The 27262-nt window shown below is 51.1% G+C and overlaps 1 protein-coding gene across 2 annotated transcripts; it reads left to right on the top strand.

Annotated features, from left to right (window-relative positions):
- Window positions 1–211: 211 nt before the first annotated feature.
- PRAG1 (PEAK1 related, kinase-activating pseudokinase 1) lies at window positions 212–24442 on the top strand. Of its 2 annotated transcripts, none has more exons than XM_037378838.1 (6): window positions 212–312; window positions 2799–3193; window positions 4539–6373; window positions 15380–15537; window positions 18908–19647; window positions 23120–24442. In XM_037378838.1, exons 2-6 carry the CDS (start codon window positions 2837–2839, stop codon window positions 24155–24157), a joined length of 4128 nt encoding a protein of 1375 aa, XP_037234735.1. In that variant the 5' UTR covers window positions 212–312; window positions 2799–2836; the 3' UTR covers window positions 24158–24442. The 2 variants fall into 2 exon arrangements, with proteins under 2 accessions (XP_037234735.1, XP_037234745.1); XM_037378848.1 differs by lacking the exon at window positions 212–312 and adding an exon at window positions 2060–2711.
- Window positions 24443–27262: the final 2820 nt, after the last annotated feature.

Genomic DNA, 27262 nt, shown 5'->3' with positions numbered 1-27262 from the left:
TGCCTGTGCCCCCGCGGTGAGGGGTGCGCTTTGTGCGAAGGGGAGCCGCGTGTGCGGGGGGAGCGGGGGGGGGCGGGGGGAGCGGGGGGAGCGGGGGGGCGGGGGAGCGGGGGGCGCCGCCCCGCCCCCGCCCGCGCTGCTGCCCACGCCGTGCCCCGAGGGGGCGGACCGGGGCGGGCCGGGGCGGGGCGGCCGCTGCCCCCGGCCCACGCGGGGCCCCGCTTGCCACTCGCCCGGTGGCGGCGGCGGCCGTGGCCGGGCGCAGCGCGGAGCGGAGCCGAGCCCCGCCGCCGCCGCCGCCGCGGGAGGCTGGTGAGCGGGGAGCGGGGCCGAGGAGCAGCGCCGGGGCGGGGCGCCGGGCCTCCGCCTCCCGGGACAAAGCCGGGCAGGGAGGGACCCCGCCGCCGCCGCCGCCGCTCGGGGCCGGGGCGGGGCTGCCGGGGGGCCGGGGCGCTGGGGCCGGGGCGCTGGGGCCGCGCCGGTGCCCACCGGGCGTGCGGGCAGAAGGGCGGGGTGGGGCTGAAGCCCGTCCGGGGCGCGTACCGCTCCCCACCGGCACCGCCGCCTGCCCCGAGAGCCCCGGCGGGCCCTGTCCGGTAAACTTTTCCCAGCGCCGGTGGGTGCCCGGCGGTGGAGAGGGTCCGTCCGCCAACCGGAGCCGCTTGGGGTGGGGTTTGGGGGTTTTTGGTATTTTTTTGCGCCGGAGCATCCTGGTGCCGCATCCTCGCACCGCTATCCTGGGTAACAAGTAGCCTTTACGCCGGGTCCCGGCCGGTGCCCCGGGCGGCGCGGGGCTGCGGGGGTGCCTGTGACCCAGCTCCCGGCTTTCGGTGCGCCGGGGGGGCCGGGCTCGGCGCGGGCGCGGCGGGGCTGGTGCGGGCTGGGTCCTGGCACCCCGCGCCCCGGCACCCCGCGCCCCGGCAGAGAGAAACAGCGGCGGGTTTCGCTGCAGAAAGGGAACTCCCGATCTTTAAAAGGCGCTTGGCAGCGCCGATTGTTACACCAGAAGCGAAGAGTTTTTTCTGGCTTCGGTCCCTGCTTTCCTCCCTTTGATTTTTCTTTTTTCTTTGCTGGCGCTCATCAAGACACTTGCTCAACTTTGGGTGATGCCGGACACCGCTTGCTAGGGCTGAAACAAAGAATAGAATACTTTAAAAACGTGTTTGCTCTGCAAATAATGATAATCTCATTGAAGGTGTTGGGGTATATCCAAGAGTGATTTGCTGTCCTTTGGTTAATTTGGGCTCTGTGAAGTCCGTGGCAAAACCTGTCTAAAACAATCTCTTCCCTAAAAAGGGAGACACGTGCACGGATCTGATTTGTGAATCCTATTAATATTGCCCTTTTTCCTGGGTTTTCACAAAACAGATCCTAATTTATCAGCCTGCCAGGTGGAGCGAGTCTGCAGGTACTAATGCTTTAGCCAGGCAAAACCTCCCTTCCCAATGGTGGCCTTTGAATTCGGATTATGCACGTGGGGCAGTGGCTCTGCCCCGCTTCACTTTGTCCCACCCGGGCTCTTACTAGTGGTCTGTCTTTTCGCCATGCAGTAGGGTGGCTGTCAGAGAGGCTGCCCAGGGCACCCCTGAGCCCGGAGGCGAGAGGCTTTACTCAAGTGCAGGTGCAAAAGTGTCCATAGCTATGGTGGTGTTGCAGTATGTCTGTGTGGAGAAAGTGCTGAAGGATCAGGCTGGTAAATTTTGCTCTCGTGCCATCAGGATTGGGGGATAAAAGTGCCTGTTCACTCGGAGACCCTCTGGAAAAGAGCTTCAGTTTGCGCTGGCATCGGCTGGCTGGGAGATGCTGACCTGCAGCTGGTTAGGAGAGGAAGGATTCTGTGGAGCCGTGTGGGGGAATCGTGTGCCCTGATACCCCCAGTAGCCAGCTGCAACTTTCCGCATCTAGTCACGTTTTCTGATCTTCTCTTCCCTAATCCACTGAGCTTTGTGGGAGTCCTCCTCTGAAGTATCTCCAAAGTTGTTAGCTCCAGGTAGCTACTGGCTGAGTGCAGACCTGGCCGTGTGGGGAGGGGGGGGGGGGGGGTACAGGAATGCAGGAATGTCTTGTTCCTGGGGCATTTCCTCTTGGGGAAGGAAGATGGGAAGGGATCCTTGTCTGTAAGTAAGCCAAGAGCAAAACGCTTCTCCCTTTGCAGACAATGAATCGTTTCAGCGAGCTGCCACTGTTATTTGTGGCTCCTGGCAAACCAGATAAGAGCTTTCTGCCAGGCACTTGCTCAAACCAGTGCCAGGCCCAGCCTTGCCGATTGCCTTTCTCCGTTGCACTGGGTGGGAGAGAAGCCTTTGTGTACCACGGCAGTAATCACAGTGGTGCTTCTGGGTAGAGGAAGGTTGTTGTCGGTCCCCTTGGTTACACAGTTGCCGATTCTGGTCCTTGATCTCGAGGCCTTTTTATTTTCCAGAGAGAGGATGCCACTACGGAGAAGGAATTTTTCCTGCCTGGCTCTGCTTGTGGGGCTGTGAACAGCTATTTCCAAGATCTTTCCTTTACCCTTGATCTAAACCTTGCATGAGGCTGGTTATACATGCTCATTAAACAGGGAATTAAATCACATAGGAATGCTGCTTGCTTGATGTCTTCTCTATTACAGAGCTATGCTTAGAAGTTGAGGCTTTTCAAGTGATTGTGTGGGCTTTAGCTAAGCTGTGAAAAAAGCCTTGTAAACAATAAGCCTTTGTGACGAAAGCAGAGTAAGTGTAATTGTCACCTGTCCTATTAAAAAATCTTCCAATTTGGGGGCATAACCAAACTAATCAGACAGTGTTGTGCTTTTCCAGATAACCAGGTGATCTTGAAGAGCAGCTCTGGGGAGCAAATGCAAAATGAGCAGCGGCGGACAGTGCAGAAGACGCAGAGGGCTCTCGGTCTGACCCACGAGGATTTGAAGATGTCTGCGTGCAGTGACTTTGTGGAACACGTTTGGAAGCCCGGCTCCTGCAAAAACTGCTTCAACCCAAAGAGTTCCCATCGACTGCAAACACCCCCAGACGTGGGAGCTTGTGGCGTGCTCCCGAATGGAGTTAGGACCAAGCCCGAGAGCCCTGCCTTGGAAGACGAAGGTGTAAATACCTCTCCCTTCTCAAAGCCAACAATTGCTGTGAAGCCAACTATGATAAACTCGGATGTTTCTGACGCGTGGGCGGATGTGAATATGAATGCAGATCTGTCACAGGTAATGATTAATCCAGTCAAAGCATGACTTCCCGTTACTTACCTCTCCTCAAGAGTGCTAGGAATATCTGCTAAAATGATTTCCTTCCCTTTGTTTTTCCTTCTGGTCTTGACTCGGATTGTTAAATTATATAGTACCTTCTCAAAGTACCTTTGGCTGAATCTGAATGAGCTGTTGCTTATAAGGCATGTGCAAAGGAGCTTAAAAATACATTGTCTGTTTAGGAGCTGCCAGATGTTAAATGAGGATGTGGGTTAAAGTTATTTTCCTGGGAAGATATACTGAAAAGAAGTCCTGTCTGGTTGCAAGCAATGCTAACTGGATCCATGGTCTTCGTGGGTGAGGAAGAAAGTGCCCTACCTTCCTAGCCCAGCTCCTTGGGCTCCCAACCTTTGCCGCAGCAGTAATGCCCTCCGGGTGCAGCACTGCTGCCTGCCTGCAAATGGGCAAGCCCTGGTGGTGTGAGTTGCAATCGAGATGGGTGGTTCACTCCGCTCCCTGACCAGTTGGTACCAGGACTGCCCCAGCCAAATGTGGGCTGCTGTCACCCTGCCCCTGGCGCAGGTGTGGTCGGATCTCCCACCCTTGCCCCCGAGGAGAGCCAGGGCTCACCAGCTCTCTTCTAACCCTCCTGTTGCCCTCCCTTGCTTCTGTTCTAGGGGCAAAGGGCACACGAGCACAGGCTACTGTTGTTGGTGGGGTTTGATCTGAGTGTGCAGATTTGGCCCCAGGCTGAGTTTTGCTCTATGGGAGTAGGTTTTGCCTCCCTGGGATGGGGGCAGTGGGGGGGGTCGCTTTGCAGGCACATGTTATCCTCTGCCTTTCCCACTTCTGCCTTGGCAAGCAGGAAAGATCTCCCTCAGATGAAAAGATTTTGGATAAGTTTGTCCAGCTGCTCCCCAGTCCGTGCTGCTGAGCATAGGCAAGCTGCTATCCCAGCATAACCTGTGATAGCCTGATAGTCATTTCAGCAGTGTGAAATGAAACAAGCAGAGAGGGTTGCAAATATTCCTTCCCTCTCTGACTCTTTAATTGCATGGTGATTCACGGAGAGGATGACAGGTTGGACATGTTTCTGGCAGCAAACCCACAGAAAGAGAAAGGAGAATGCCTTATTTCAGTGCACTGCCCTTGTTGATAATGCAAGGATTGCAAATGGTTCCGGAAATAGGACAAGTGTGCTTTAAGTAGAAAATATTTGTGGTAGTTACTGGTGGCGTGAGCACAGGGCAAAACAGACTCTGAATGCCAGAGGATTTTTCTGTGAAGCTGGGCTTTTTTTTTTTTTTTTTTCATTTTGCCTATGCGCATCCTGACAGTGCACTTGTCTCTCTGGCACCTGCAGGTCAGCTGGGGCATGGTTTCTGGCAAACAACTCCTTCTGAAATCAGGAGAAGCCCAGCGGATCTGCCTTGACAGTTTTGGCAGTGGTGGTGTGAGAAAGCCCTTCCTCCACAACACGCCCGGTGACTGCTTGTCTTGCTGCCCTCCCAGCTACTCCATGGTGGGCCTGCGCAGCCTGGAGAGCCGAGTGGAGAGAAACGTCTCCATCCACAGCCTGGTGCTTGTGGGTGAGGTGGGCAAGCAGGAGGACAGAGCCAAAGACAAGTTTGCCCTGACACATCGCCCCCCCTGCCCTAACCCATCTACCCTGGGGGACAGAAGCTCCGCAAACTCCAACAGAAACCCTTCTTCTCAAGCCAGAGAAGGAGCAGCGCTCCCCTCAGAGGGTGACCGCGGTCACCTCTCGGCCGCTTTTGAAAGTGAAGGGGGGGAGTACTGTTCAATCACGGACTGCCACCAAGAGCGCCCTGTCTCATGGGAGCCGCATGGTGCAGAGGGGAAGGGTGCCCGGTGCGAGAAGGAGAGCCCTGCTCCCAGCGGATGGAGGCAGCGGGATGCTCCCGAGATTCCCAGGCCAAGTGGCAGGGCAGTCAAATTCAGTGAAGAGGAGCGCAGAGCTGTGAACGTGGCCTTCTGCATCACGAAAGACCAGGGTGATCCTCTCCCCTATGCCCTGTGTTCAGAGAGGAAAAAGCTGGCTCTGCACACCGAGCCTGCTGCCCTCCCCGAGAGCGCAGGGAGCAGCAAGGTGGCTGCCCTTGCTTTGTCCCCAGAGGACGAGGACTCTCCTCCCCCTGGAGAGCCCTCTGGCACCGGAGGCCCCCGGCCCGAGTGTTCGAGCACCCCTCAGCAGGCTCTGGTGGAGCCGCAGCGTTCTCGCCTTGCTGAGCCAGCCCGCACTGATCCCATCTACGCCGAGAGCACCAAGAGGAAGAAGGCACAGCTGAAGGCTGTCAGTGGACAAGCAAAAGGGGAGAAGCTGGCTCGCAGCACTGGCAAGGAGCAAGCTGAAGGGACGTGGAGGGATGGTGGCTGGGCTTTGGGTGGTGAGAAGGAATACCAGGACTCCACCGGCCAGGTGGCGGCAAAGATAACTGTGATGACAGCGCACACCGAGGATGACCACAAGACTATATTCCTCAGCAGCCCTGACTCGGCGGTGGGAGTTCAGTGGCCATGTATCAGCCCCACTTCTCACCCTGACTTTGGTACTTCATCACCTACCATTGAGCCTGGAGAGGTTTTTCAATCATCTGGAAGTGAGAGCAGTTTAAGATTTCATCTGGCAGCTCCTGCCAAGACATCGGTTACTGAGAGTCCAGCCATTCCCCCAAAGATGTCCAAAAACAACCAGCCGAGCAGTGAGGGGAACCGTCTGCCCCCAGTAAGCTCCCATGTGGCAAAGTTTGGTGATGACGGCGGCCGTGATGGAGCTGGTGTTCATCTGCTGCCGCGGAACTATACTGATACAGGTGCCTTTGGGGCATCCCCTTCTCTGTGCACTCATGTCAACGGGGTCTCTGTGGAGGAGCCCAGCAGAGGTCTGGTAGGCACCTCCTATGACAGGAGGCAGAAATACTACACCCCAACGTGGACCAAGCAGTGCCGGATAGAGGAGGAGGAGGAGCAGGAGGAGGAGCAGGAGCTCTTAACTCACCCGTGGGCAGTGGGAGCTGAGAATGGAAGAGCTGGTGCCGACCTTGTGGATGATGGCCTGACGCTGGAGAGCCAGACTGGGATCAGCAAATCATCATCTTTCTCCTTTGACTTCCCTAAAGACAAGAATAATGGCATGGAGTTTGTGCCACCGCCACCGCCACCAAAAAAGCAGTCCAGGTACAGCCCTGTGAGTGTGTGCATGGCAGTCTGTTAACCAGTTGTGATTGGGGTGTTTGCTGCAGGGATTCGTTGACTAGGAGGTGCTTTCTGTTCTTTTTTTTCCTTTTCAGTTCAAAGGCGGGCTTTCAGGAGCACGGGAGGTGACTGCACAGCTGAAAAACTACTTGCCTTTTTACCCTGAAAAGCTGTCAGATCTTCGCAAGTCCTGGCTCAAATGCCACGCGTAGTTGCAAAAGCCCTTCAGGGCTGCAGGGTACAGCCTTGGGTCCCAATATTTAAGTGAGAACAAGGTCTGTGCTGAGGATGCCTGATGTTTCCCACGTCAGCTTGCTTCTGTCTCGGCACAGTTCCTTGATGTTGAATAGGACAGAAAATTGGGGGTTGCAAGCTTCTCTTATGGGTGGAACTGGGCAACGTCTCTGGTGCTAATAGTAAGGGCCTCTGAAATCCTCATTTGCAGTTTGGCTCTAATGTCTTTTTGCTTTTGAGGTTAACTCTTGAAGCTGCAGTTTCCTAGAGAGGACTCCTTGCCTGCAGGCGAGTAACTGGGGCTTGCCTAACGTGGCTGTGATGTGTGGGAGCTGCCTGGCTTCAGGCACCCTCTGCTCGCCGCTCTCCTTGAAGTCAGGTTTGCAGGCAGGGCGACAGCAGCCCCTAGAAAACAAATGTGAATGAGGGAGAGCTATCCATTTGGAAGGCAGTAGCTCTGCTAACCAATTAAAAAAACAGGCTTCTGATATGTGGGTGCATTCAGTATCTGCAGCTTGTGCGTATCACAAAAAAAAAAAGGGGGGGGAAGGAAAAAAAAAAGATAAAATGGAGGAAGAAATTTTTTTTTCCTTTCCATGCAACTAGTGGATTTTGTTGTCTGAGCATACTGGGGAGGGATATTTTCACATTCTCTGGGTGCCCTGTATTGGCTTTATTGTGTGCATCAGTTTTGTTACCTGGAACAGTGCATTGCACAACAGATTTGGCTCCAACTCTTTGCTTTAAAATTTGAGAAGAGGGGATGGGTGTTTGGAGGAGAACTTGCTCTTGGGATCCACAGTCAAGCTTATGCATAGGCATCGGTGACCTCCAGTTTGAGACCGTGGTTGAGTTGGCCCATGCTCTGTTTTGTTCTCATGCTGAATTTCAATGTTTTTAGGGTTGGCTAACCCAGGGAATTAGTGTTTTAAACTGATCGAGTGATGAACAAATTAGGTTTCACAAGGAAAGGGAAGAGATGAACAAGAGGCTTTAGTTCTCCTTAATGCTGGGCTTCCTGCTGTGATGCCGCATGGCTGCTGGAGTCAGAGGAAAGAAGAGGTCCACAAGCAAGTGAGCACACAGACAAGTTTTATTGCCTTTAAAATCAAAGGGAACACTAAGGTGTGCTTTAGCTTTGACCCTGTGAACTTTCTTTCATGGCTGGTGCCACTTGGTGCCTCCTATCAGCCTAGGGTGTGGGGTTGTATTTGCCACATGAGTGTTGTTGAGGCCAGCAGATGCTGTTGAGCAGTGATCATTTAGGAAACACCAAGTTTCCTGCTGAAAGTCCTCTAGAACCTGATTCCTTCCCCTGCAGAGCAGAGGTCTGGGCAGGCCAGAAGAGTGGTGGCACTCGAGCTCTGCAAAATATATCCCAGCAGCATCTTCTGCTTGCAGTGCCAGGGCCTCCTTCCGCTCATGGAGGAGCAGCCATGCAGAGCCCTTTTTCTCTACTGGGGGCAAGGATGCTTCCCTGGCAGTCCTTGGAGTGTCCTTTCTGCCTTCGTGAAGGCTGGGAGTGGAGGCAAGGGGCTACTTGATGTGTCTCCCTCGCTGGGTGACTTGGACCGGCTGTGCTCCAAGCCAGGAGCATGCCCTGCTGTTGCCCTCCATGTGGAATTACAACCATCCATCCTGAGGGGCGTGGAGCATTTTCTGCTTATTGGAGGGGCTGTTTCATGCTCCTGGTGTGGTTGGGCTGTGCCAATGCTAACAGTTGCTTCTGAGTCATCCTGAAAGCATCTGTGTGCTGGAAAGCCTGTGTGACAGCAGGCAGGGAAACTGAGGTCGGGAAACACGTGGCATCCGTGACCAGGATCTCTGGCAGAGCCATAAACCCTGCCAGGTGGTTGAGGTAGGTGCTGGCGTTGCTTTTACTCCCTGTAGCTGTAGGCCATGTGTTGTGCTACATGTATTTGTCTCCTAACCGCCTTGATGCCTTCAGCTGAGCCACGGGGCGCCTTCCTCAAAGAGCACAGCCCTCCCTCCGGCTGCCAACCCCCTGCGCAGCCAGCCTGAGGAGCTATCTGATCAGATGGCAGGGTTTCGCAAGCCATGCAAACCCAGCTGGTTGCTTTGTTTGCTTTGAGGGTGCTCTTGTTTTCATCTCAAGCATGGCTTCTCTGAGCGTGTCGATGCAGGAACCAGGGTGGTGTTACCCGTGTGCGGCGGTGGGAGGGATGGCTGTGGGCACAACTGGTTAAAATCACCATGGCAGAATTGCGTTACCCTGGGCAGTTGTCGCTTGCAGCTTCAGGTCATGATAGGACTCTGACCTGGTGCTGGAGGAACATCACCTCTGGTCCTCCTGGGCTGCAGCCAAATGCCTGAAGAAGGGAGGAAGGAGGTCTTGCACACAAAGATGACTCTGAGAGACACGTCCATAGCTTCCTAGGCCCAGGCAGTCTGTGGGCATGTGCTCATCGGTAATGGAAGAACCACCAATACTTCTGTTACGCTTACGTAGTCCCGCACAGGCAGAGCACCTCAGCCCAAGATGTTCTCTGGTGGCACAGCTGCAAAGGCTTCTTGGATGGATGGATGGATGGATGGATGGACAGATGGAGATGAAGCCAGCATAAACCTGGTTGTGGCACAGGCTTGGGGCTTAGCAAATCAGAGTTCATTTCAGCTGCAGGAAAGGCACGTTAACTATCTTTTTACTTTCTAGATCTCAAGCTACAGCAAGGTATTTGATTTCATGCTGGAAAACGAAGCCTGTCTGTTTGACTTTCCTAATTAAACTTAATTGCTTATTTTAAAGAAAACTTGCATGTGTGTTCAAACTAGTTTCAAAGCAAAGCAAGAAAAAGTGAGTCTGTAGATTCTGTTTTGTTCATCTTTGCTCTAACAGTCAAAAGGGAAAAAAGTTTTTACAGGGTAAATTCCTGCCAGGCACGAAGGAAACTCTGGTTTTGCAGTAAGCTCTCTTTTTGGATGGCAGAAGGAGTGATGTTAGGGAGTTTTCAAAGTTGGGACAAAAAAGGAAAATGATAAATTTGTGCCTGTTTTGTCCTGTATAAAGCTACTCTGAACCTTTTGTGACTGTTTCTACATACAATCTGTTTGTCCTGCTTGTTTGAAATGTTATAGATATTTAAGGGTTTGCTTGGTCTGAAGGGGAATAGAAAATTAGCTTAATGACAAAAGGAAAGAGATTGGAAAGAGAAGATGGTGGCTGGTCGCCTTCTAAAAGCTGGGAAGGTAGCTGGCTAAAGAAAGGGCTCACCAGGGGAACTAGGATCCCCAGGACTGGTATATGCAGTGATAGTTTAAAAGTTCTTCAGTATGAAATGCTCTAGCATGGCCTTCAGTTTCTTGGCACAAGGAATGAATCTTTGAAATGTGTCTCTCTTATGCAGAGGGTCAGGCTAAATGAGCCTCATGGTTCCTTTTAGCCTGCACAACATTGACAGTTAATTTATTTCATGTGCCTGTTCAAGACAAGAAACAGTGATGCTGTTTTGCATCTTGAGCTGTTGGCTCTTGGGCTGTTTTCATAATAATTAATGCCACCTTCACAAGGCAGCGCCATAGATCGCCTCTGAAATTCGCTGAATGCGCTCACTTGGGGTAACAAATGTGTGTAGCACATCCCATCCCAATGCCTGCCACGGCTGAAAACAGCCAGGAGAAATGAGCCTGAGGTGTGCCAAGATTGCATGTTATGGTGCCGCCGCTGCCGCTTGTTGCCAGAGGGAATAGAAAACAAAAGCATTACAAAAACCTGATGGCTTTGGGTATTGGATCACCAGGAAAAGAGCCAGGATTGCTTCTCGCTGGGGAGGTGGTGCTGGCTGGTGGGACTGTGCCGTCTGTTCCTTGCCAGGACTTGGAGCAGTGCTGTACCTGAGACAGATTATTCCCTTTTCTTGCCATTCCCAAGGCACTCATTTCTCTTTGGGACTCAGTGTTGTGGCGTACCCCGGTGACAAAAGCAGCCTGGCTACACGGAGCTGCTGTGGCTATTCCAAATGCAATTGGAAATCATGTGGGTCCCAAATTTTGACCCTTTTCTCCCTGACTGTGGGTGACAGCAGGGATCTCCTGTTTGGTCTAGGACAAGCCAGATTTATTATTATTATTATTAACATAATAAATCATAATAAATAAATAGAGAAGACACTCTGGATGGAGTCTATTTAAATAGTTAATTAACAATTAAATAAGTAAATAAAGCAAAGAAGGGAGGCTATGGCTTAAGCAGGAGAGAGAATCATGCTCCAGGACATGGAAGGAAGACACCTTTTGGATTCCTCCTGTGTTTTCTGTTTGAAACTAATCAGGAATTTCTCATGCTGCTTCTGCCATGGGATTATTTTTTAAAGGTTGTGATTTGTCGGCCAATCTTTCAGGGGAGTTTTTCTTTTAAAATGGAAGTAATTCACTTTTCTGCGTGTTTCCTGTCTTACTACTTAAAGCACGGAGTTGGAAATTGAAATGAGATTTGTTGTCCCCCTCACCACGTCAGAGCATGCAGTGATTGAATTTTTGACCCATCTACCATCTTAATTCTGCACCTAATCTGAATTTCCCCTTGCATCTCCAGACTCCAAACCCTTGTTTCAGCTTAACCTGCACTGCATAAAACCTTTTTGATACAGCAAGGAACAGTGTAGTCCTCTGGGCAGAGCTAGGAGTGTTTCAAAATCCTCTCTCTCCCTCACCTCAGTTTTGGTTTCTCCACATTTATCAGCTGTGAGCAGAAGGGTAAGTACAAAACCAAGCCTCAAATGTGAGCTCCTGTATGCTGGTTTTTAACTGCCCAGTGCATCCAGGGGGAAATGCTGAAACAAACAGTAGTGGAAGGAGGAGTAAGATAGAATTATTCACATTTCATGATAGACAAGCATATGGTACAACAGTGCTTCCTCTTGTGTAAGAATTATGGCCAGCTGTGTGCTGTTATGATGCTGTAATGTAGTCTGACTTTTCTGTCTGCCATGCATCAGTTCCAGTATTTTATTTTAGGAGAGGGTGTCCTGTTGCCATTATCACCAGACTTCTGGAGCGTGGTTCAGTTTGTGGAGATCCGTGCGTGTTCTGTGTTCTCATCTGCTTCCTTCCTCTGTTGCTCAGGATCTCTGTTACCTGTTCACATCCTGCCATCTATGCCGAGGAGCAGCGACCCCCTCCTGCTGGCACAGCAAGGCTGGGACCCCCCCAGGATGGGGGCTGCAGAGTGGGTACTCCTTGTGGTTGGGTCTCTGCATGGGGGAGAGATGCATCCCTCACCACTGCCAACAGGCTGCACACGTGGCGGCTGCTGGAAAGGACCAAGTGGGAGCCTTGCAGCTCTTGCATCTGAGTGGCCTTCTCCTGCTCACAACCCCCCTCCCCCTGCCTCTTGCACTTTTGGAAGGTAGTGAGGTCTGCATGTCATATCTTGGGCCAGAAATTCAAGCCGAACGCATACCTGGGGTCTGAGGAATCCCTAGGGTGGTATCCCAAGGCACGTGTGTCTGCTGCAGTCAGGGAAGCCGTGCTTTGGTGCCCATCTCTGTTCCCTCTCCAAGAAGTGCAAGGCGCACAGTTAGTGATGCTGGAATCCTGCAGCAGCACCTGGTGGGACCTCGGTCTGTTAAGAAATGTGAAATCTAACATATGGCCACTGCTCAAATATGAATTACGGGAAAGATGAAGCATACCCTGGCCAGAGATGCAACACGGGGCATGGCAAATGATCCAGGTCCCTTTGCAATGTTATAGAACACGAAACTCTGTGGTTTGGGTTTTTCTTTTGGTTTGGTTTGTTTAACAAGACCGCTGTTTTCCACTGTGACTTCTTTTAGGCAGGACTGTGGGAATCATGTGGAAAGCCAGCTGGATAAAATTGTTTAGGAAGGGAAGACTGGGGACTAGTGAATAGGAAGGGTTGCCTCGAAATGGCAGTGAGTTACATGGAGGATCCTGAATAATTGAAGTGTATTTAAAGCCAGCAGAAAAATGTGGAGAGCTGGAAATACTGTCTTATGCGTTATTAGATGGGGAGAACTGACTCTTGAGACCTGTTCTTTATACACTGGCACATGAAGGAGGCTCTGGTGCTGCTCTTGAACCTGCCAGTTACATTGAAGGTGCTGAGCATGGATTTTTGAAATGGAGGTAAATTAACCACTGCTACATCTTTCTGAAGGGGAGCAAGCCAGTGCGGGAGCGATCCCAATAATTTCTTCAGGTTTAAGATAGATTGACGCTCTTTATTTCCAATATCCTTGGGTCAAAAGGGCAGGATGGAGCAGAGCCACCTGTGCCCTAGCAGTCACACGTGGGGGAAGGAACACTAGCAGAGCAGGGAAAGTTTGGGTTAGCTGTAAAACAGGATCCATCCCACAGGCTGTCACAGCAATGTTCAGCATTTAGGGTGGAATTTTACTGAAATGGGAGAGTTTGACCCTAGCAAGTGTTTTCAGTAATTCTTCGGTATAGTGGGCGGTATTTTAGTTTGTGCAGGCTACAGCCTGGGCTTCAAGCAGCTTATAGGAAAAGAGGGAGATGTAAAGCAGAGGGGGAGATGTAAAGCGGAGCTATTTCCAGGCAGTATTAGCTGGCCTGGCTGTAACATCTGAAACAAGAGCAGGATGTCGTTTAAGCAGCAAACAATTTCTATTTCGGTGTGCCTATTCAGGAACTGCATTTTACATAAGTCACGGCGGTACGGAGAGGAAACGGGGCTCTCTGTGCATCTGACTTCATTCACCGCAATGTTGAGCTCAGCAAAGGCAGCAGCCAGCATGGTTCTGGCAGCTGCTGCGTTGCACCCAGGTTACTTGGAGGAATAGGTGTGGCTGCGCACCGTGGACCTTGGACCCCGCTGAGCAAAGTCCCATCTCTCTCTGAGTGCGGGAATGGTAAGGCAGCTCCATGGATTTGTGCTTAAGTGATGGGAAGGAAACAGAAATGCACCAATTTTTTTTGGGGGGGTGGGGGGTGGGGAGTGGGGGGAGTGGAACGTGGTAGAAAACCTCTCATCTGTGCAAATCAGGCCGGCTGTCTTGCAAAATCCTCTTTTCTTAGGGATTCAAATGCTTCCTTGATTCTGGCCAGGTTAGACAGTGCACCTACATGGGTGTGCACCCATGTGTTTTTTTCCCAAATCACTAAAAGTTAAGCATCTGAGAAAGCTATAGGATAATTATATATATAATTAAAAAAAAAAAAAAAAAAAGGATTTAAGTCTAGTGGATGGCTTTCAATGGCATTAATTGTAACAGAGCTGAAAACCTCTCCCTCTCTCCCTCTCTCTCTCTCAACTATGACTTGTGTGGCGCGTCGCAAAGTTTGGTAAATCATCCTTAAGAGACTTGCTGTGGTAAATTCGTCACTAGTGCAAGAGCAGTGTCTCTGCTGAGTTATACCTGAAGTGGTTTTAGAGCTTTATTTTCATCAGCCCCTGAGTATTTTTAGACCGAAGCTGCTCAGGCAAATGAGGAAGTCTGGCAGAAGTTTCTTCCGGGCTTCTCATACACTCTGCTCTCCATGCGGTGGTGTGGACATGAGAGTAAGTGCTTTGTCTGGATGGGGAGCGAACATTTCTCAATCTTCAAATAAAAATTGCTTGTAGCATCTGCTGTGCTGGGGGGGGGTTGGGACAAGGAGGGTTCCTGTGCACATGAACAGGGTGGCAGAAGAAAATGGTCGTGCATGTCTTTTGTTTGTCTTTCTCAGCAGCCATTCAACCGTCTGATTAGGAAACGCTGGATACCTTCCAGCAAGATAGCTGGTGGAAGTCCCTTTTCTTTTTTTACAAGTCTGCCACTAACCTTTTTACATTCTTAATCAACAATGTGTTGAATTTTATCAGCAGATTGACAGTTTTACTTAAAAAATGTGGACTGATGACCTTTGTTTGCTGGCCAATAGACTCTGAACTGTACCAAAGCTAGAAGCGTTTCTGCTCTGATGTACTGCCTGATTTCAACAGTTTCTGTGGTTTTCCAAGGAGGAAAAAAAATGAAGAAAATGCAGGGGAAATTCTTACCTTAGTGAAAAGTCCTGCTTGCCTACAACTGATCACTTACTGTGACCTGGCAGGTTATAAGCCCAGTTTATAGTTTATTTATTTATTTATTTAGATGGAAGCTGCATGGAAAGCCATGGGTCTTACATTAAAAGCTGCATGGTAGGTCCTGAGTTTGGCAGACACTTGTTTTCTGCAGAGGTGCTTCTTCTTTCAGGTGTCAGTTGTTACTGTGATGCACTGAGGAGACTACAGCCGCTAGGGATGGACTCTTCTTCCACTTATGCCTCTGCCATAAAGGAACTGGGTTCTGACACCCAGCCTCAACCTGCCCTTCTGTAAAATGGAAAAGTGATGCCACGCCCTTCCCTTGGGAACTCTACTGAACGCAAACACTGGCGGGTCCCCATTTCCCAGTGATGGTGGCCAAGATGGGATGTGGTCCAGGACCCCCGTGTGCTAGGCAAAGGAGGTGCAGACTGGGGCTGAATGCTGTTGGTTCAGTGGCTCTCCCTCTCTGCTCGGGCACAGCTGGTTTGACGTGGGGGTCTGCATAGGGGCTGCAAGCCTATAACCTGCTCAGTGTCAGTGGGGTGCAATCCCCAGGTGCCAAAGAAAGAAGTGAAGCACACAAGAATGAGGTGCTGTGGCATGGTAAAAAGCTGCACAGTGTCTGTAGGGATGGGCAGAGACCAAGCTAAGGCTGCTCTCAGCTTCAGTCTCCATGCACAAGTGCATGCAGGGTATCTTTTGCCGTCTGTCTCCTGACTGTTCTCTTTCACTGTCTCTAGGCATGCTCTGAAAATGAACCCGAATAACGCCGAGTTGGAGAGGGTCAGCAACAGCTCTGCCGAGAGCCTCAGCCCACCTTTCAGGACCATCCATGTCAGCTTCACAGCTGGCTCCACCGACAGCTTTGACTCAGACACACAGACTGGCAGTGATGGCAGTAAGTGACCATTGGGTGTGGGAGAGGTAGCATCAGACCCCAGGAAGGAGTTAACATCCATCCTGAGGCCTGCAGAGTCTTCAGAGCTTCAGAGCACAGATTGTGAGGGCCTGATCACCTAGTTCCCCCAGCAACCTTTCATCTTTCCACTTCCCCTACCCTTCTGCCTCTTGATGCACTTCAGATGAGTCAGGGCAACATCACAGGCTTCTTCCTCTTTCATTTGGCAAGTGCCAGAATTGTTCATCCTGTAGCTCTCCTCTTGTCTGGATAAAACTTCTATCTGAAAGCAATTTGCCTTATCCCGCTTGTGCTTCATACATCACACAGGGTCACGAGTAGCCGCGCTGTAGAAAGTCCTCCGTAGATTTGAGGAATACCAGAAGGAGTCTTGTGCTAGAGGTGATCTCTCCCACTCATTGTGTTCCCAGTTATTTCTTGAAGGGGAAAAAATCTGCCTGCACTCGTTTAACTGAGATTAAAAAATACTTACTATGAAGTCACTTTTTTCATCAGTGCGTAACTTCGACATGCACTAACGTGTTCAGCAGCTCAGAAAGTATTTCCTTTGCAAAAGCAACCTTCGTGTAGTGGAAGTTCTGTCTTTCCAAGAGCAACAACGTGCAGCAATAAAATTAAGAGCCAGAGTTCTGGAAACTCCATTTTATCCACTGTTAACTTGGAGTCTCAGAGTGAGACCATGCCAAGAAATTGTACAGGGGGAAGAAAAATTCGCATATGTTGGATCTTTATTTGTTGGGCACAGAAGCAATTTGCTGTCAAAAATGATATGGGACAAGAGGATTTCTCTGTCTCCACTAACAGAAGCAACTGTTTCAGCTCACCTCAGGAAAGATGAGTTTTTAAATGAATAACTTGAATGCCGTTTTTCTTGCTGATGCAAGCAATAAGCTATGCAGTCAATCACTAAGTGAGGTGAGCTCGAATTAATTTGCTGTCAGATGTTAAAATACGAACGGGGTCGGGGGGGAGCTTTTAAGCCCATGACATACAGGACTCTGCTGAAGGCGCAGAGCACTGTTAGCAAAGTTTGTGAAAGGGTTTCATTTGTTACCCCGTGCTTGGGGCAGAGCCCAGGAGCATGTAAAAAAAAAGGTAAGAGCAGTTTGTCATCTGTAGGCTAGGTGTGTGGACTGGTTGCCAAAGCTTCCAGCGCTGACGTTTGTTCCGTAAGACTGCTAAGTAAATCTCGCCTCTTGAAACAGGGATTCAGCTGCTTGTCCTGGCAGAGATACCTATGTTGAGCTGCTCCTGGGCTGCAGGCTGAAGAATTTCTCTTGGCTGTATCCTTTGTCAGAGCCCCTTGGATTGGAAGTGGCAAGAGATGCCATGCTGAGTGATCCCTGCCTGTGGCTTTTGGCAGGGTTTTAATGGAGAGGATCCTTCCCTTGGACCCAGCAGGGTATGATGCAGATGTCTGGCTTTTCATGGAAGCTTGGGGCATGCACCTCTTGAGCCATGGGCTCCAGAGTTAACTGTGCACAGCTGAAACTGGAGAGCAGGCAGTTGCTCACTGGGTGTGCAACGCAGGCAGCTGGGACAAGGGCCCAACAGGAGGCAGGTAGCTCGGCACCCAGGAACTGGGGCAAGAGACACGTGCTGATTCACAGCGTTTCCTACAGAGCTGTTTCTGAGCATGTCGTCAGAAATGGGGTGCTGAAACTGCCTTGTGTGGGAAGCTCATCTTCTGCAGAAGCCAAAACCAGTGCTGCTTGTTCCTGGGGTGTCCCTGAATGCTGTTGTTTGGGGTAGGGCACGTTGCATCGGGAGCATACAGGCAGCCTGGGCAGCGGAGGGGATAAAGAAAAATCAATGTCATGCCAGAAAACTGGTGAGGAGGGACAGGGACAGATCATGCCAGCATCCACTCTGGTAGCTGAGAACTGGGGGACCTGTCTTCAGGTGGCGAGCAGCTAACAGGGACAGCTGCTGTGGCCCAGGTGGTATGGCATTGAGCCTGCATGTGACGGGCCAGGCCAGGCTGGGAGCTCAGGGGCTGGAGCCCCTGCACTTGGAGGTTGTGCGTGAAGAGCTGGTGAGTCACCAGGGCGGTGATGGAGACCAACGCCTGCTTCGGGCTGCCATGGAGCTGCCCCAGGGCGTTCCTGTGGAGCAGGCAGCAAGCCGCTGTGAGGAAGTGCCTGCTGGCAGCTGCCCTCACCAGCAGCCTGGCGAGGAGGAAGGCTGGCTTACTACCACTCTGCAGCTTCGGAAGCTGGGTTCAAAGAAAGCAATAGATCCCACTATCTGCTGAGCTTGCTTGAGGCAAAACCCCACCGTGCACCTTTCGAGGTCTATACTTGCCTGCAAGGTGTTGGCAGAGCTCAAGTTTATCAAGAGTCCTGCCTGTCATTCAAGTGGCATAGAAAATTCTCTGAAATAATAAGGTGCCTTCCTTTCATTTCCCCTGCATACCCCTCCACTCCTCATTCATTCTGTCTCCGTGACCTGAAATCATTGCTCTTTAGTTCAATGTCAAATCATGCTTTTTCTCCATCCCCGCCCCTCAACCCCCCCTTTTCCATTCTTCCATGACATGCAACTGTATTACCTGTCTCCAGCCTGGCCAGGGTAGGAGAAGAGCTGCTACAGCTGCCTGAAATGAAGCAGCCAGCCCAGCCCAATGCATGCGCAGATGGCATGTGGAGCTGCTTGGGGTTCGCTGGTACGTAGTGGGGCCAGCCTGCTCTCTGAGCAAAGAGATCTGGCAATAAGCTGGGGGACATGCAGCAGGGGCGAGGCCAGATTTTTTTCAGGAGGATGGAAACTTGCCCAGTGTCCCATACCCAGTGTGAGGCAGAGAGGTGGGTTCAATATACTCCTGGGGCTGCTCTGGTGTAGCCAGAGGGCCGGAGCTGTAGTGTGTCACTGTCCTTACCACGCTGTGCTGCTGAGGTAGTGGGTGGCAGCTCCCAGGTGAAATGGGCTGTGTTTCATAGTGACAACAGATTGTCCTTGTATCCCGAGTGCTTCATTCTTACCTCCCTGTAGATGACATCACAGCTTAAATATTTACCCTCTACTAGCTTTTTACTACTGTGTATGCAGTTCATAGGGGAGTGGTTGCGGTGGTGTGTGTGTGTGTGTGTATTTCTCTAGGTGGCTGGTTGCAACCTGCTTTGCAAACTTTCTGTACTAAACCGGATTAAATCCCTAACCCCTTTGGTGAAGCTTTGCAGTGGTGAATAGGTAAGGACTGTGTGCTGGGTTCAGATGTAACCTGGTTTGCTCCTTTGTTCCCAGCCAGGGCCCTGGCAGAGGTAGGGGTGGCAGGGGCACGGAGAGAGACCTGCGTTCCCAGCCCGCGAGAGCCACTCACGGCATCTTCTTGTGTGTTGCTGTCTCCTAGGGCGCTCGTCTGAGCCGAACCACTCACCTGTTCCAGCTGAGAGCCAAGTGTTTCCCTCTGTTCCTTTCCTTCCCGCTGCCAGTGAGGATGGTCTGTCCTCTGCCCCCAGCTGCCCACCCCCTCTGCCCCAGAAGAAGACAGTGAGCAGAACGGTGTCCTCCCCAGATGGCTTCTTTGGGGGACAGGCGTCTTCAGGCAGAGCAGCTGGTGCTGCCAGCCCCAGGCTGAATGTCAGCCACTCTGAGAGCAATGTCTGCCTCCGAGAGGAGCCTCCCTTCATCCACCCAGCCAGCCTGGTGGGCCGCCCCGGCGCCTTCTCCTCCTCCGAGTCCCTGGAGAAAGGCTCCAAAGGAAACAGCTACTGGGGCTCAGCCTCCAGTAAGAGCACAGGGGCATGCATCCCCAGCAGAAACCTCCAGTCCCTTTCCTCCTCGCAGCTCAGTGTGTCCAGCCAGGTGTCATCGGGCTCCAGCCTCCAGCTCCACAACCTCCTGAGCAACATGGACAGCAAGGAGGGGGTGTACGCCAAGCTGGGGGCCCTCTACGCTGAGTCCTTGCGTCGCCTGGTAGCCAAATGTGAGGACTGCTTCATGCGGGAGCAGAAGAATGAGCTGCACTTCAGCGAGAACAACTGGTCACTCTTCAAGCTGGCGTGCAACAAGCCCTGCTGCGATTCGGGGGATGCAATATATTACTGTGCCACCTGCTCCAAGGACCCTTCTACCACCTATGCTGTGAAGGTAAGCCCACATCCAGGAGGTATCCAGGCTTATCCCCATCTTCTGCTTGGGAAGATGAGGTAAAGAGCTGCAGGGTTCAAGGCTACGTAGGGGTCCATGGCTAAGCTGAGACTGAACCTTTGAGCTTCTTTTTACCCCTTTCTGGTGTATGGATTTGAATGAAAGAGTGGGAAGCTGGCTCAGTGGTACGCCTTTGAGAAGCACCATCAGCAAACAATGGCCCGTTTTCTCTGCTTGTCTTTCCCACAGGTGAAGTTTGGCAAGCAAAACCCCTTCCAAAATGGTCACTTTTCCTCTGCCACTTGCAAAGGTTAATTTGGAGAAGTAGTTTTCATTGTAACGAATGCCAGTCAGATGCTTATTGCTGCAGACTAGACTCTCTGAAAAAAATCCTTGGGCATACACTATGCTGTAAACTCAGAGGCATTCACCTCTGATAACACAAGCTGATGAAAGGCTGTTCAAAAGGCAGCATTTTTGCCTCTGCCTGCCTTTTAAGTGGAAGGTCTGACCCAGAAACCATGTGAGTGCTTATATGATCTTGAAACTACAGGCATTAAGATATCGCAGATCTCAATTAAACCATGCGAGGCTGACCTAGACATGCTGTGTAAGGTCAGGTCTGAAATATTTTCCTGTAACTCTATGGAATCCATGTTTGAAATGGAAACTTGAGGTGCAATAGTTCAGCTCTTTGAAACCTGGATAAGTAAGCTTATCCAACCCGTTCCATGGACATCCCATGGATTTTGGGTTCTTGACCCATGTTGCTACTTGAATACAGAGCCTTTAATTTCTATTCTGACTTAACCCTAGGGGCATCTTATTGCTGCTTACTCTTCAGGTTGTTTTCAAAAACTAAAGTAATCCCCAAAAAAGCACTGTCAGAAATGCATTAAGCAAGGGGAAAAAAAAAATATCTCTGCTGAATTGCTTCCACCATTATGAACCCCAAGGGGATGTTTTAGTTAAGTGATAGCTTTAAAGCCAGTTCATATTTTAAAGGAAGTAGGGTCAACTCAGCAGGGGGGCTGTAAATAACCAAAATGGAATTTGATGAGATCTTGTACCCATACCCCTAATCCAGCACTCGGATTAACACTTGTGTGTTATACCTAAATCCATCACAACTTTCCTTCTGAAGCCTGAACGCTGCGTGGTGAGCTGGTGTGCTCCTTTGCAATCTGTGGTTCCTTGTGGCACCCCCCTCTCCCCCCCCGTGCTTTTGCGTGCCGGTTAGGTGGGGTTCAGAGGCTCAGCTCTATGGCTGTAGTGCATAAATACTTGCCAATGCAGAAAGAGCACATACTGATCTCTTAGTGGGACTGCACTTGTATCCCTGTGTGTGATGAGGGCTTACTCTGTGTCCTTGGTACACTGCAGAGTGCCTTAATAAAGCCCAAACCACTCCAACAGGGCCGCGCTCTCCACCAGCGTAAAGTGAAGTTGTGTGTGTGTTTACACATGTGCATGCATACGCCTCCTGCAGTGTCCCTGTGTGCCACCTTCCTTTTGGGAGCTGCAGCAGAGAATAATTGTGAAACTTTACAACTAGCTGATTCCTAGCTGCCCCTCCTGGCTTCTGGTACAGATTTGCTGATATGAAAGAGATCATAGACCTGTAGTTAAAATTAGACTTGGAGAGCTCAAAAAAAAGATCTGACTTGAGCCAAGGAGCCTGCTGAGGAGTAGGAGCCAGAGTTTGGGCTGTGCATAGGCAGACACAGCTACGTATCAAACAGAAGGAGCCAGGGTTACATGAAATGGCTTTGGAGGAATTAAGCCAAGATATGCTTCATGCCTTGGCTTCTTTTTCCACTTAAAGATGCGTGACTAAGCCAGCCCCAGGCTCCTACTTGGATCTTGGTGCGTGGAGGATGCCTCTGGTGCAGCCAAAGTCACAAAAGAATGGATGGCCAAGGAAGATCTCCCTGTGTTCATTTGGTTGTAGTTATTCTTCTAGAGACTCCTCTTTTGCAGTTCCTCCTCTTTTCCTAAGCCTTACACATCCTCCCTGTGTGGGGAGGAACAAGTAGGCTTGTTCGGCAGAGGGCTGGAAGGCCTCCACCGCCTTTGGGGACCTTCTGCATCTTCCTGCATCCCACTGCATTAATCTGCAGTCTGCCTGGCTCTCCAAAGCTTGTCCTTCCACAAAATAAGCATGCAGCCATGGCAGGGTATTTTTGTTTAGAAAAGAGAGGACAATAGGGAATTGAAATGCCCCGTCTCCACAGTATCGTCTCATCTGAGTGAATTACCTGCAAATGCCTCGATTCAGACCCTTGCTAGAGGAATACAAAAGCAGCCCATTTCTCCAGCTCCTCTCTATTCTTGCATCTATTTTAACTCAGAGGCAAAATTGATTTCTTGTCCGATTTTGCACGCATGCTGTGACTGGCAGTGGCACGCTCCAGGGTTTGAAACCTTTTATGCTGAGTTTCGGCCTGTTGCTGATTCCTGTGGGTGAGATATAAATACATTGCTAAATAAAAGGAAAAAAAACCCCGGTGTATAAAGTGTATAATAGAAATGCCAGAAGGCCCCATAAGCTAATGGATACTCCTATAATAAACCTGGGTTTGAGTTTGTTTAGTCTTTAATGTAGTCATAAAGCTAAAATACAGAACAAAATGAAGATAAAAGTCACGTGGCTTTAAGAGAATCCAGATTATAAAATGCTTTTTTTCCCTTGAGTTTGCTTCACTCTCTTATTTCTAAGCCTGTTTTTAGCTCCTGCTTTCTCTCTGCTGTTTTTCCCCTGTGCTGATGAGTACAGCTTGTTACTGGTTTCCCTTAGCCATTGATCAGGAGTTTGAGAGTAGTTGCTGACACCAGAAAGTGGAGTCGTTGAGGAGGACGTGAAAGTGGCTCCAGGGCTTAGGACCAGCGAAGAGTTAGGTGGGGAGAAAGTGCTGGAGGTCTCTGTCCACCCCTCACTCCACACAGGGCCACCTTCGCAGCTGCATCACATCGTCTGGGGCCTCACCCAGGCAAGTGTGAACCATCTCCAGAGATGAAGGCAGACATCTTCTGCCACAGGCTTTGCTTTTCCCTCTGCAGAATGTCTCCTGAGTTGCAGGGGAGAATCTCGATGATATCTGTGACATGCTATATGTCCACGATATAAAAGCTATATTGCTTGTCGGCAGCGAAACAAAATCTCTAGAAGTTACTGATGGGAGGACTGCCTTCCTCCTGTCCTGCAAATCCTGGGCATTGCCTGGCAAAGGAAGCATGCCAAGAAATGCAACCCAGACATCTGGTTGCTAAGGTTGGGTTGTTGCAGGACAAGAAACGTCCTCGAGCCAGGGGATAGTTTAAAGTACTAAAGGGAGTAATGCGCACTCTGCTTCCACTGATGTCTTCCTTAGCATCTGCAAATCTCGGCTTCAGAACCCACCTCTGAACTTCTGGTCTCTGCCCTGTCTCTGTCACTGACTGATGAGACTTTTCTTTTGGTCTCTCCTTACAGATTTGTAAAACCCAGGAGTCCAAGGTGGCTGCTTCGTATTGCAGCCCTGCAGTGCCAGTCCACTTCAACATCCAGCAGGACTGTGGCCATTTTGTGGCCTCTGTCCCCTCCAGCATGCTGCTGGCCTCAGATGAGGGAAAAACCATGCCTGGGGACGGCCTCCATCCCTCCCGCGGTGCCAGCGAGCACGACTGTGTGGTGGTCATTACCCGGGAGGTGCCAAGCCAGACCACTGCTGACTTTGTGAGGGACTCAGTGATGTTGCACCAAGCCAAGCCCGAGCTGTACGAGCGCCGTGTTTGCTTCTTGCTCCTCCAGCTGTGCAATGGCCTGGAGCATCTCAAAGAGCATGGCATCATCCATCGTGACCTGTGCCTGGAGAACCTCCTGCTTGTCCCCTGCAAGCCCCCCATGAGCTGTGTGAAAGCCAAAGATGACAGACACTTACCCCGCCTCATCATCAGCAATTTTTTGAAAGCCAAACAGAAGCCAGGAACTGGAGACTCCAAACTGAGGAAGAGTCAGGCCCGGCTGGCTCCGGAGATTGTGTCGGCTTCTCAGTACAAGAAGTTTGATGAGTTTCAGACTGGTATTCTCATCTATGAGCTGCTGCACCAGCCCAACCCCTTTGAGGAGAAGGTGCACCTCAGGGAGCAGGAGTACAGCCCTGAGGACCTCCCTGCTCTGCCCAGCCTGTCCATCTACTCCCGGGGGCTCCAGCAGCTGGCTCACCTGCTCCTGGAAGCAGATCCCATCAAGCGTGTGCGGATCACCGAGGCCAAGCGGATGCTGCAGTGTCTGCTGTGGGGGCCCCGGAAAGACCTTATCGAGCAGCCCCTCAGCCACGAGGAAGCCCTCCGCCAGGTGCTTCAGAACTGGGTGGACATGAAGCGTGCCCTGCTCATGATGAAGTTTGCAGAGAGGGCTGTGGACACGGAGCGGAGCATTGAACTGGAGGACTGGCTGTGCTGCCAGTACTTGGCATCTGCTGAGCCAACCTCCCTCTCACACACATTAAAACTGCTGCAGCTGCTCTGACCTTGGATGTGTCTTGGAGGCAGCTGAGGGCTCCTGGTTGCCTTGTGGCTAAGGTACACAGCCCCGTTATACATGAGAGGTTTGAATTTCAGCTGCGAATGCATGTTCCGCTCCTGCCCCACGCTCAAATCAGAGTGTGTAAGACACGTCCGGTACCCTCAGCATTGGTAATTTGCGAGCAGGCAAAACTGGGAACCTACCCCTATTTTGGGGGATATTTTTTTTTCTATGGTAAGTCTGTGGACTAATAAACTCCTGCCTGCAAGTGTGCATGTTTCTAATGAACTCAATGTACTTCAGTTGATTTCTGCGCCTGCGGGACAGTCCTCTGATTCTTCCCCAGCCCTGCCCCCAAAAGCATCAGAGCCTTTTTTCCCCCCCCAAGGAAAACTCCAGAGTGGGCAGCAGGGATGAACAGCTGGCTGCTTCTCCTGGGGAGCAAGAGCAATTCACATAATGCTCCTTTGCAAGGGAGAACCAGGAGGGGCTTTCAGATTCCCATCTTTTGTGGGTTTTGGCATCCATTTTGCTTCTCGCCTTAAAAACACAGAAACAAGTAGTAATTTTTGTATCAGCTTTATCTTCCACTGTGGGGAATTTAATATCAGTTGCCTATTACATTCATTAGATATTAATACAGCATGGCTTTCCTGTCTAGTGGGTGCAGCCGTGCAGGCTGTTGATTGTGAAAGAGTGAGAGAGAGAGACAGCCCAGGATGGGTCTGTTCGTGAGGATGATGCTGCATGCTGGGAATTACCCCTTGTAAAGTTAATGAAATGGAAAATCCCCAATTCACCTCCAAGGCCTTTGTAGGGGGGAGTCAGGGCCAGGTTGCTTTGCTTTCCCCATACCTACAGCTCCCTCCCTTCACCTGGTAATTCACCTGTCCCTTGTGTCGAGCATTTATTTAACCCCTTTATCAACAGATGAGCTGGCGTGTGGTCTGGGAGGGCCTTACTGCTGCTGGTGTTTGAGTTGGAAATGCATAGGGCTGGGTGCACTATGAATATGCTACTCCAACAGATGCAATGGAAGAGCAGCATGATGGAAGATGGAGAAGCTGGCCTGGCTCCCTCCAGCCCCTCTCCCTCCCTCCAGACATACAGCAGCCACTCAGCTTGGCAAAGAGGCCATGGCACTGCTCAGAAAAACAGATATTCCAAAAGGTTGCGGGTTGCTTTTACTCTTTCACCCCAACACAAGGTGGAGATGAGCTGCCCTGCTCCTGGCACCAGTTCTGCAGCCCTTGGAGAAGGGGTGGATTTGGGACACGTGGAGAGAGCCCAGCATCAGCAAAGCTGAGACAGGATGTCACTAGCTGAGCTACCCCGTCCCAGCTCAAAACGGGGAGAAATTTTTAAGTACTTTCCTCCAGCCTTGATTCACCTCCAGATCAAGCCTGTTCTCTTGGGGCAATTTTAATTCCCCAGGTTTTCTGACACTTCGTACGCTTTCTGTGAATCTTCTCCAGATCTCTCACCTGCATTTTTTTTTTTGTTTTGTTTTATCTGTTTGGCTATGGTTGCTGCTGCTGGGAGGGGATGGTTCCTTGGCTGGGCACCCATTTGCATTGAATTTCCCCTGATCCCCTTAGGGAGAAGACTGTGCAGGCCCCTGCCTGCTGAAAGAATGTGGGATGACTCCAACTGCGGCTGTCGGGGATTTTCTTATACACTGGCTTTCTTGCATCTGACTCTTGGGTCCGCTTCCCTCCAACATAGGTGGCAGGAGCATTCTGACTTGGGAACCACTGACTTGTGGGCCACCCTGGAGAGTCTGGCCCTGGCTTGCTGTATGTGGTCTCACATGGGCTAGCAGAGTGATGAAACAGCTGGAGAACCTGCCTGAAGAAGCCCAGCATGTTTTTCAGATAGGGTGAAGAGATGACTCAGTTTCTAGGCATGGATGTAGGGAATAAGTTGGAGGCAGCTCTACAGGACAGCATTGAAGGAGACAGGGCCTGGCCACAACAAATCCAAGCTGTGCTGGCAATGGGGAGATAATATGTGGGGCAAGTGGCTTGCAAAGCTTGGGCTGACTGCTCAGCAGGACTCAAGAAGTAGCCAAACATCCAACCAACCCACATAAAACAAGGTTGGATCCATTTTGCGTGCTGAGTTTCAGTTGAGTGGCAAACACTGATATAGGTGTTGGTACAGGGCCTGCATGGCAGGGTTGTTAACGTGATCAGAATGCTTTCCCTTGAGTTTGGGCACTGGAGACTGGTTCTGGTGTTGGCCCTGGTACCCTGAAGCAGCATGCCCAGCAGACCAGAGGCCAACAATAGTCTTGTAGCATTTTCAGCTATATTACTTGGAGATTTGGTGGGTGGTTCCTTGCTGTCTTATAAACAGAAACTCTTAGCTTCATGCTTTCCTGATACTTTCCCCTGTGGTAGCTCATGCTTCTTCTCCAGCCTAAACAGTCCTAGGCTTTAGGGTCCTAAACCAATGCATGAGCTGGAGAAGTGCATTAGGGTTTCTGCTGTGTAGCTGTTGTGGGGAAAGTGACACGTAAGCCTCGGTTGAATGCCACAGTCAAGTTTCAGGACTTTGCTGGCTTACTTCCCCTTGACTGTGCTGTCCTCAGCATGCTATGGGCAGTAGCCCCCCTCTTTCTAGCTGGCGTTCTTGCCTCCATGCCCAGGATCCTCTGCAAGAATCCTAGAGGGGATGGATCATCCCTCTTCCCCATGTGGCAGAGGACACACCTGACCCTGCACCCTGGTGGACAAGCTTGTCACCCACTCAGGGAGTGGGGATTGCAGAAGGTATCTAATTAAGAACACAGGTTGGGGTCCACGTGCCACAGGGACAGGGCTGAGGAGCAATCGCTGGAGGAACACCACAGACCCACACGACCCAGTAGTATTGCTGTGTGGGGAAAGGGGAGTTTCTTGTGCTGTCCCCAGACAGACTGCCAGCCTGTTTCCTTGCGCTCAGGTTCCCAGTGGCACAAATGGGTTTGGTGGGGAGATGGTGTGCTTCCTCTGTGAGATGAGAATGAGACTCAAAGCCCCAGGACAAACACTGGGTAGGCAGTGGGGCTGGAAGCCTTCCTGCCCAGTGGTCTGGTGACCTTGCCTCCCTGCTTCAGAGCAGTCC

The sequence above is a fragment of the Falco rusticolus genome, chromosome 1 (assembly GCF_015220075.1).
Source record: "Falco rusticolus isolate bFalRus1 chromosome 1, bFalRus1.pri, whole genome shotgun sequence".
NCBI lineage: Eukaryota > Metazoa > Chordata > Aves > Falconiformes > Falconidae > Falco > Falco rusticolus.
This window is presented reverse-complemented; position numbering and strand designations above follow the sequence as displayed.